Source organism: Tupaia chinensis, unplaced genomic scaffold (genome assembly GCF_000334495.1).
Source record: "Tupaia chinensis unplaced genomic scaffold, TupChi_1.0 Scaffold000101_1, whole genome shotgun sequence".
Classification (NCBI taxonomy): Eukaryota; Metazoa; Chordata; class Mammalia; order Scandentia; family Tupaiidae; genus Tupaia; species Tupaia belangeri.
The window spans coordinates 1,730,693-1,741,717 of NW_006159565.1; the positions used below are offsets into that span (position 1 = coordinate 1,730,693).

At 46.3% G+C, this 11,025-nt stretch overlaps 1 protein-coding gene across 4 annotated transcripts in view; it reads right to left on the reverse strand.

Moving 5' to 3' along the window:
- The window catches only part of MMD2 (monocyte to macrophage differentiation associated 2), a 52,077-nt gene that overhangs the window by 21,454 nt on the left and 19,598 nt on the right, over positions 1 to 11,025 (reverse strand). For 3 of the 4 annotated variants that reach the window (XM_006143599.3, XM_006143598.3, XM_014585962.2), the window contains exon 2: positions 2,045 to 2,126. In XM_006143599.3, the coding sequence (XP_006143661.1) occupies positions 2,045 to 2,126 (82 nt within the window). Of the gene's footprint in view, positions 1 to 2,044; positions 2,127 to 9,062; positions 9,430 to 11,025 lie in introns of those variants that run through there. The other variant, XM_027769992.1, reaches the window with a different exon arrangement.

Consider the following 11,025-nt stretch of genomic DNA (forward strand, 5'->3'; position numbering starts at 1 on the left):
AATGAGTTAACAGAGAAGGCCTAGTACCTGTGATTCAGCGGCCCACCTCCTGGAGCCCACTGGAGTATGAATATGCCCTGTATTTATAGCAGCCTTATAATTAGTGCTTCTGTGCTTGATTTAGAGAGTCTCACTATGTGACAATCTCCCAAGTAGCTGGGACTAAAGGCATGAGCCATTGCACCTGGCTTTCAGGGCAGGCTTAGGAGTCAAACCTGGGCCCATGTGGCATTTTGTTCTCAGCCTCACTGCTTCCCCATGGAAAATGGCAGGATCAGTTCAGCACCTCTTTTCCCAGGGACGTGGGTGAATGTGCCAAGGCAATACACTGGCTGAGATGCCCGTGTTGTGCCAGCACTGAGGCTTTGAGCAATACTCACGGCCACTCTTGGGAGTGGCTCTTCCTACATCTATTCTGCAGATGAAGAAACTGAGGCTCAGAGCCTCTAAACAATGGAGCTGGGATTCAAAGGTAAGTCTTCTTTTGCTAAAGCTTTGCTCCTTGGAGTGCAGCATCCACTTATTAAGATGAGTACGTTTGTGACTTTGGGTAAGTCCCAAGTATCAGTGTCCTCCTCTGCAAAACGAAATGTGATCATTTCTCAAATATTTTTTGAGTCCCTACTATGCACACAGCATGGAGCTCCAGAGATGAACCAGTGAGATCCTGTCTCTGCTCAGTGAGCTTTTGCTCTAACAGGATCTACTAAGAAAATGCAAACATAGGACCCAGTGTGGTGCCAGACACACAGAGTACAAAGCGGTACCAGCTATTCTTTCTTACTACACCTGTAGCCCATCATTGAAGTCCTGGGCTCATGCCAAACATCTAAGAGTTCCTGAGTTCTTACGAAGAGGAAGCAGGGGCTGGCAGGTAGTGTGGTGGTTAAAGGTGCTGGTCTCCTGGGAACCAGAAGTTAGCGTAATGGCTATGTTGCTGGACTCCCACATAGTCAACTGCGGTTCGCGTCCCGGACCCAGTGGCTTAAAACTCATGCCAGGCGCGTGTGCGTGCGTGCCCAAGATCCCGAAAGGAGAATGGAGGAGAAGGGATTGCGGCGTGACCATCCCCCCTGGGGGGTGATTTCTCGCTTTCTGTCTCTCAGTCTCTCTCTGTCTGTCTGGTGAGCGCATGCACCCTATAGCAAAAACCTCTCCAAAAAAAACAGCAACTTAAAAAAAAAAAGGTGCTGGTCTCCCACATGGCCAATCATAGTTCAAGTCCCAGGCCTGGCAGCTTGCTTTCTCACTTTTTTTTTTTTTCTCTCTCTCTCTCCCTGGTCAAATTTTTAAAATAATAATAATAATAATAAAGTTAAATAAAATAATTCTTAAAAAAAGAGTAGGAAGCAAGATTAAGTATTAATTCACTTTCACCCCCACACATGCTACCTGTGCCAGGCACATAGTGATGTTCTAGGATTCGCAGGATTATCTGGGGGGACTCAGTTTAAACACATCTCTGCATTGCCAGGGCTGGGGTTGAGCTGAGGATTTGGGGCACTGGCTCAGAGCTCCCCAGCATTTTGGCAGATGGGAAGGCTTTGGGGGGGGGGGATTTTCAGCAAGGCCAAAAAGATGAAAAGGGTTTCATAGCCAAGGCTGGAGTAGAAAGGGGGAAGTATTCCAGGCAGAGGGAACACCACAGGTGAGGGCATGAAGTCATGCCTTGCAAGGAGGAAACAGAGTGGTTCAGATGCTAGAGCCTACAGGCAAGAGCGTGGCAGTGGGAGGCGGACAGACAGACAGGCTCAGATCTGGCTTGATTCTCACCACTAGACTGGCCAGATGCTGTAGCAGATGCTAGGGAGCCATTGGACATTCTTCGAACAAGAGAGGCGTGCTCAGTGCCATTGACCAGAGCATCCTATTGACCTTCCCTTGAAATTCCCCCTCACTTTCCTAAGAACTACGGAATACTTGAGAAAATAGCCACTTAGGATGGATCGAATTTCTCCACAGATGAAGAAGCTGCCTACACCCCCTCAACCCACCCGAAGAAGTGTCCTCAGCTCAACCCTCACTCCCCCAAGGGTCAACTCACAGCATGGGTGGCACAGTTGGCTGCATGTTCATACTCCGTGGGCTGGTACCTCTTGTGAGCAGGGACTCGGTGGTTCATGAACCTGGAAAGAGAAGCAGAATTCCAGGAAGTTCTTCTGGGGAAGTGATTCCAACTCCATCAAGGGAAGCCTAAAAAGACTTCAGCTACTGTAGGTGGGAGAAGAGAAGCCCTCTCCTCCTCTCTCTCCTATTTTCCCTCCATCCTCTCTCCTGTTCGTTTTCTGATTATTAAATATGTTTGGACTGCCCAATATTTTGTGCCTAACCCCCAATGCAGTGTTTATTACTAAACTTGGCTAAATATTAGGATTCAAGGGCCAGATGGTGGCGCACTAGTACAACGCTACACTCTGTGAGGCAATGTCACGTGGGGTTTCTAATTCAAGTTTGACGACCTTCCTATGTACATAGGGCACCTGTGAGCCCATGATCCAAGGCTGGCTGCAGTCGGGCGTGGATCATGGAGTCAGAAATCCGGCTGAAGATCTTTCTCTCTTGCATGCATGTGCACATACTAATGAAAGAAATATTTTTTTAAAAAAAGTTAGAATATAGCATTCTTTTTTTTTTTTTTTTTTTTCAAGACAAAGTTTCGCTATGTCACGATCCTCCTGCCTCAGCTTCCTAGGTAGCTGGGATTACAGATGCCCACAACCAACCATTTACATTCAGGAGTGCTACTGTTCCAAGGGTTTGGAGCTTGTTATTACATTACTACCTGGTCTTCTTTATGTCTCATGAAGTGTGTCCCCTTAAAGCCACTTTTGTATTAATGCATCTACACTGGCTTTCTTTTGGTTAATGTTTTTATAAAGTATTTTTCTCTATTCTTTTACTTGTGACTTCAAAAGTTCGTGGAAAATGGAATTAAAGTATACATTTACTTTAATGCAAAAAATTTGGAAATCCGTGCCGTTTCTTCATAATACACATTTTCCACACACTTTTCGACGACCTGTCATGTGTGTGTGTTTTAGACAGGATTGTTCTATGTTAACGTCCTTCTGCCCCAGCCTCCCTGGAAGTATTGGCACACGCCACCATAGGCAGCTTTCAGGTCAGGCAGGAGATGGAACCAGATCTCTCACATGACCTCAACCTGCAGCGCTGCAGTGTCCTAACATTGCGTGTCACCACAGCTTGGTCTGGTTTTCTTCTTTAAGTATACTTTACTGCTGTAGAGCTCCCCAAGGGTTTAGCTAAATGAATTTTTACATACTCACACACCCACATAACCACCACCCAGGAGGAGCTGTAGTTCATTTCCTGCCTCACATGTGACACTTATGCCCCTTCCCAGCGGATACCTTTTCCCCCAAGGAATCTGCCCTCCGAGTTGTCATTGTACATTAGTTTGGCCTGTTCTTGAACTTGTTATCAATGGACTTACAGAGCACACATCCTTTTGTTTCTGACCTTTTTTTTTTTTTTGCTCACATGGTTTGTGTGATATTCATCCACGTTGTTGGCTACAGCAACAGGTTGTTTTCACAGTTGTATAGTATTCCATTAGGTGAATACACTACAAATGATTAGTCTATTCTACTGCAGGTAAACAGTCCAGTTTGGATAACTTTGTTCATGAACTGTTTTTTTTTTTTTTTGGAGAGGCTTTTGCTATAGGGTGTGTGTGCTCGGCAGACAGAGAGACATAGAGATAGAAAGCGAGAAATCACCCCCCCATGGGGGATGGTCACACCACAATCCCTTCTCCTCCATTCTCCTCTCGGGATCTTGGGCATGAGCGCACACGCACCCAGCATGAGTTTAAGCCACCAGGTCCGGGACTCGAACCGCAGTCGGCTATATGGGAGTTCAGCGACATAGTCATTACACTAACTGCTGGTATCTGTTCATGAACATTTTTGTGTGTATCTGTTGGTGAACATATGCTCTTATTCCCACTGGGCTCAGGTCCATATGTGGAATTACTAGGTGATTTTACCTTAACAATAAACATTCCTGGTGTCTTTCTCTTTTTTTTTTTATTTTCCTGGTGTCTCTTTTTGAAATCTTCGAAGAATCATCGTCTCGGTTTCATCCTCCCTGCAGAACCATGTGCAGAAACTGCATTTAGGAAGCGAGGTCCCTAGGTGGCGTGGATTCAACCACGGCCTGGCTGACTTCGAAGCCCAGCTGCACAATGATCAAGGCTGTACCGGGGCATCTAAGCTGAGCTTGGATGATAGCAAGGTCCGGCTTCACCAGGAAGAGCATTTGAAGCTGGGAGGTAAGATCGCCCAAACGGGCTCTGTGGTGGTTAGTTCAGGGTGTCAGCTTGAGGGACTGACACCTAGGAAAAGCATTACCCTGTGTCTGTGGTGGTGTTGCCAGAAGGGATACCGTGGGAGTCTGAGAAGACTAGATGCGGAAGATCCACCTCGCTGTGGGTAGACAGGACTCCATCAGGCTCAGTGCGGGCCTGGGACTCACCAGTGTGTGTGGTCTGCTGCTGCAGCCAGGGCACCGAAACAGGTACACACAGTGTTCATCTCCATGGACTCTGCCCGAAGCTCCCGAGGAGGCCGTGACAGTCTCCATTCCTGCCAACTGGGCTGGGGGCTAATGGCCCGCTGTGAGGGGCATAGCTACCACCGTTCTCCCAGGAGAGACACCAAGTCTCCAAATGAGAGCATCCCCTGCACCTGCTACCCCTTCTCCCCCTGGTCTTTAACAAACACCAGTACGCCAATAATGCCAGCCTCCTGGGTTCGAGGGTGATGTCACGGTTGCCATGGTGACCTGGGACAGGCAGGCAGTTATTTATTTATTTATTTCTAGGCTCCACAAAACTTCCCTTGTCTCTCAATAGCTGCAGCTATTGAATGCTGGTAAGAGAGGAGAAAAAGAGAGGCCGGAGACAGTGCCCAGGCGGGGCACACACCCAAGAAATCCAGTTCCCACCACCCCAAAGACCCGAGAGCTTTTCCTTTAACCCCTTGTGGCCTCATTTCTTTCTTCAAAAACTTCTAGACAGATATTTTAAGATAGCAAATTTCTTCTTCTTTTATTTAATTTACCTTTCATTTAAATATGCAGGGTCTTCAAAAAGTTCATGAAAAAATGTATATTATTTTTAAAAAACTATGCATGGGTTTCAATATTTTTGCAGAAAAAAAATCCTATACTTGAATTACATTTTTCCCCACAAACATTTTTTAAAGAATGATTTATTTGGTTTTATTTATTTTACATCAGTATTATTATTATTATTTTAAATTTGACCAGAGAGAGACAGAAAGAAAGGGGAAGTGAGAAAGCAAGCAACCAGGTCCAGGATTTGAACCATGGTTGGCCATGTGGGAGTCTAGCACCTTAACCACCTTGCCACCTTCTGTTACCCCTCAAACACACTAACTTTCTGAAGTCCTCCCATACAGTACAATTCCCCTTTGTTGCTATGCAGTTTTATCAATTTTGACCAATGGATCCCATCACCACAATCAAGATTAAAAACATCTTCCCCCCAAATTCCCTCCTGCCCCTTGGTATGCAATACCTCCCCAGCCGGAGCCCAAGCGACCACTGCTCTGTTCAGGGTCTCTACAGCTTTGCCTTTTCCAGAACATCACGTAATTGGAGCCACACAGTACACGTCCAGCCTTTCTCTTATGTTTAAAGAGTTTATTGTATACAGAGTGCATTCTCCAGTGAAAAGAAACTGTGCTTTGAATACCAAGCAGGGATTTATTTACTTTCTATTAAAATATATCTAAGAGAAATTGGTTTCATGCAAAAAAGAAATGGACCCTCCAAAATGCACCAGTTCCATTCTTGGCAATTATTCTCAACCTTCTAGCCTGTAGTTCCTGCTCCCCACCCCGGTGCAGCCACGTGAGTCTGGTTTTTCCATTTAGTATAACGTGTTTGAGAGATTCGTGTGTGTCATACTTTTTATTGCTATGCAGTATTCCATTGTATGGATGTAGGATGGTTTCTTTATCCATTTCCTGACAAAGGAACAGTTGGACTCTTTTTCATTTTTTTTCAAGTTTGCTACAGGGTACATGTACTCACCAGAGAGACAGAAAGAGAGAAGCGGAAGCGAGACAACACCCCCTAGGGGGGATGGCCAAGCCGCAATCCTTTCTCCTTCATTTTCCTCTCAGGATTTTGGGCACACATGCACACATGTTGGGAATGTTTTTCAAGCCTCTGGTCCAGGACTCAGCCACACAGCCAGCCATGCGAGATCTAACCACCTTAACCACCACTGATTGACTCAGTTGACCAGGCACTGACTGACCCACAGTTGGGTTCATTTTTAACAGATAAAAATGCATAGATGAAATTCAGGCTACTTTAAAATCAAGCTGACAATCCCAGAGGCAGCCTGAAGAATATGAGAAATTCCTTTTGAAAGAGTCCACATTCCTTACAGGCCATTGCTGGTTAAACTGAAGAGGGCGATGTGCTTTTCCTTCCATTTTTGTTTTTTTCTTCCTTAGCGTGTGTGCACTCATCAGAGACAGAGACAGTGAAAGGGAAAGTGAGAAATCGCCCTAAGGGGAGATGGCCACATCACAATTCTTTTTTTTTTTAACATTTTATTAGTTTTAATTATTTATTTAACTTTATTTATTCATTCATTCATTTTTATTTAGACCAGAGAGAAACACACACACACACACAGAGAGAGAGAGAGAGAGAGAGAGAGAGAGAGAGAGAGAGAGAGAGAGAGAGAGAGAGAGAGAGAGAGAGAGAGAAGGAGAGAAAGCAAGCCACCAGGTCCAGGATTTGACCCGTGGTCAGCCATGCGGGAGCATCCAGCACCTTAACCACCACGCCACCTGCTGGTCCCCACAATTCCTTCTTCTCCATTTTCTTCCCAGGATTTGGGCACATATGCACACGTGCCTGGCATGATTCTCAAGCCACCAGGTCCAGGCCATGTGGCAATGTGCTTTTCTACTCCTCTCTGGAGAACAGAATCCTCTTTTTGTGGTCAACGCTTGTTGCCCGGGTGATCATACAGCCACAGCCACGTGGAGGGCCTATACCGAGCCAGGATTTGGAACCAGGTGCTAGCAAAAGTCAAGGACAGAATGTTGAATCCCCTTCCTGAACTAGAAGGGCTTGGGTTTTGGAGGTAGGCACCCTGGTGGTGCTTTGGAGGTAGGCACCCAGCCTACCTACCTGGGAATGCTCTCTCACTCTCCCCTTCTCTCTTTCTGTCTCTCTGGTGAGTACATGTACCTTGTAGCAAACTTAAAAAAAAAAAAAAAAAAAAAAAAAAAAATAAATAAAAAGTCCAATTTGGAGGTAGGCTGGGTGGAAAATTCCTACATAGACAATCAGTTGCTATGTATTTGGGGAAAATTACTTAACTTCTCTGAGCTTCCTGTTGTGTAAAAGGGAATAATATTAACCCGTGGGTAGCAGGACAGAATATGGCTCAAGAGTCCACATAGCCCCAGCTACACAGTAGGTAGCCCCCCGCCCCAATTCTCCTTTCTCCTCTCCACAGAGAGTTCGCTCAAAGAGCCCAGGCACTGTTTCTTCAGTGGTGCTGGATCCATCAGGTACTTTACAGAGGGTCTCGTTTAAAGCATCTCGTTTACAACCTCCTTATAAAGTAGATCATACTGTTCCAATGTGAGGACGAGGCTACGAAAGGTTAGGCCACTGGTTCTCAATCTTGGCTGCACACTAAGAATGATGGGGGCCGGCCCATCAACCATGGTGATTAAGGGAGCTGAATCTGAGATGGCTGTCCCTGGTTCAAATCCCAGCCCCAGCAACTTGGGAAAAACATGCTGGGCATGTGCACGTTCATATCCAAAACCATGACAGGAAGGAGAGAGGGAAAAGAGGAGAATGTGGTGTGACCACGCCCCTGGAGTTGGGGGAGGGAGGGTTCGCTTTCTCCCTCTCCCTCTCTCTCTGGCTAGTACACACACATCTGCCAGGGGGGGGAAAAAAAGGGAATTTGAAAAAGAGTGACTAGAGAAGTGGTTGGATGGACAAACCAAATGTGGTCTGTCCATACAATGGAACATCCACACAAAAGGGATGAAGTTCTGACACATGCTACGACTTGGATGAACCTCAAAAAAACCATGCTAAGTGAACGAAACCAGACATAAAAAGTCTCATATGGTATAATCCCATTCGCGTGAGCCAGAAGAGGCACATCCACAGGACAGATTACACGTTAGTGTTTCTCGGGGCTGGAAAAGGGGGAGATGAGGAGCACTGTTAAATGGATATACAGGTTCCTTTTGGGGTGGTAAACCAAATAGAGGTAGTTGTTACACAGAACTGTGAACGTACTAAACGCTTTGAATTATTCACACCATTTATTTAAATTAGCCACAGGGTGTGTTTGCTTGCCAGAGACAGACAGAGATAAAGAGAAGGAGTAAGTACGCCCTAATGGGCAGGGTCATGCCACAATCCCTTCTCTCCATTTCTGCATTCTCGGGATCTGGAGCATGTGCACATGTGCCCAGTGTGTTTTTCAAACTCCCAGGGCCAGGATTCAAACCATGCAGCTCCTTTAACCACTAGGATCCAGCTCTAGGCCACAGAGCTGACCCAAATGTTCACTTTAAAATGGTTAATTGTGTATTATGTCGATTTTGCCTCCGTTTTTTTTAAATGCTAAAAGAAAGAAAAAAATCACCTGGGCAGCTTTTAAACATGCCAAAGCCCAGGCTGCACCTTGGATAAAATAACTGAAATCCCTGAGTCTGGGACTCGAGCATCAATATTTTTAAAGTCAACTGCTTGGGTGGCTAAGATTGAGAAGCACTGAGTTAGGTTCATGAACAGCCCAAGCAAACGTGATGACCCTAATGTTTAGCAGCAGATCAACTGTACAGTGCTGAATTGTGCCCCCTCTAAAATCCGTATGCTGAAGCCTAACCCCCCTCATAACTGCATGTAGAGTAAGGAAGCAATCGCGTTAACTGACGCCATAAGGGTGGGTCTCAGTGCGATAGTACTCGTGTCCTTAGGAGAAGACACTGCACACCGGGGGACAGGTCCTGACTCACCGTCATCTTTCTGGTTCCAGTCTAGAGTCCTGCACACAGCAGGTCACACTGGTGAAGAAATGAATGACCAGTCATCTGGGAGCATTTATGAAGTCCCTGTAAAGGACCGCAGATTTGAGATCATGAATCAGGAACAGTCCTAGCTTGAAAGCTGCAGACTTCTGAGGTGTGGGTAATCCGGGCAGGGCCCAGTGGTTCACCCGTGCTCACAGACTCCGTAAGGGGCAAGGCCAGTTTGCTGACCTGGTAAAAGTGACAGGATGAAAGGAAGCAAACCAAACCTTATTGCTAATTTTACCAGAGGAGAGACTTGGAGGAAGGGAATGAGAACGATTCTTTCCTTTGTACTTCTGTCTTACTTGACCAGTTATAATGTTCACTTTATAAGTGAAGTTTTTCTTAATTATTTAATTTAATGTTATTCATTATTATTATTATTATTTAACTGAACCAGAGAGAGACACAGAGAAAGAGAGGGAAAGTGAGAAAGGAAGCAACCAGGTACGGGATTCAAACCATGGTCAGCCACGTGGGAGTCCAACACCTTAACCACCACACCACCCGCCAGCCTCTATAAAGTGAGTTTTTAAAAATCTAATAAAATGAAGGACCAGCAGATGGTGTAGTGCTTGCAACACTGGATACCCACATGACTGACTGCCATTTGAGACCCAGACCCGGAGGCTTGAAAGTCACGCTAGGCATGTGTGCATATGTGTCCAAAATCTCAAGAGGAAAATTGAGAAGGGATTGCAGCATGGCCATACCCTCAGGGGGTGATTTCTCACTTTCTGTCTCTCTGTCTCATAGGCAAGTGTACACACCCTATAAGAGAAATCTCTCTTAAAAAAAAAAAAAAGAAAAACTAATAAAACAAGGGCCAGACAACAATGCAGCAATGACACAGCTGGATCCACCTAGTAAAGAGCCTAGGCTGGTGACCCAAGACCTCCCTGAGCTACTGAGCGTGCCGTGCACACATGCATGCCTGTGATCCAGGCTAGCTGTTCAGATCATGGCATGGGGGCCCTGTTGTGGATCTCTCTCTCTCTCTTTAAAAAAAAAACCTTCAAATATATAGGATGAGAACATTTTAAATGTTAAAGTCTAGCTCTGAAATCAATATTCAAGACCAGACATTTCCAAACCTGCTGCTTTAGAGTTGGGAAGTGAAGTCCTGATTGAAAAGAATCCTGGAAACCACTCAGATGCCCGTCCACAGTGGAATGGAAATAAACTGCAGAAAATTCACACAACAGCACACTAGCTTGTGTCAAGAATGGACTACAGTCACACACAAAAATGTGAATGACGCTCAGATAAATGCTGAACGGCAGTGTACATGTGTCAATTCCACTTTTATAAACTTCCGGAACAGGCAAGATGAGTCTGGTGATAAAAACCAGGAGAGGGACCACCCTTGGGAGTGGTGGGGACTAACAGAAAGGGCAGGAAGGGGGTTCCAGGCTGGAAACTCTCACCATCTTAATCTGGGTTCTGGCGCTGGGCACACCAGGGCCCTCTCCTATTCCTTCCCCTGCAGCCAGGTAGGAGCCAGGCCCAGCCCACAGCTCAGCTTCACTATCCTCCTGCACCCGGCCTGTACCCAGTAGGGGTCTGTAGCCCCTGGAGAGGCACAGGCCTTCTTCATGCATGAGCCAGGCTTCAGAAAGCTGCTGCAGCTGCCCCCCACACACACACAAACACCCCAGCCCCCAGGCCAGTGCCTGTCAGCGGCAACCCTGAGTTCCTTAGACAGAGGACTAAAGAGATTTGCCCAGGCTACCAGACAAAGGGGGATCTGTCTGTCTGTCTCACAGAGGCAAAGGACAGCCCAGGGCCGAGCTGGCCCCAGGCCCTGCTAAGCCTCTCTCCCCCTCTCCAGTCTGGCCCCGGGCTGTTTCTTTGTGTCCATTCATGAATTCAAGGCTCCTCCGGAACAAGCCGGCTGCAGGATCTTGGC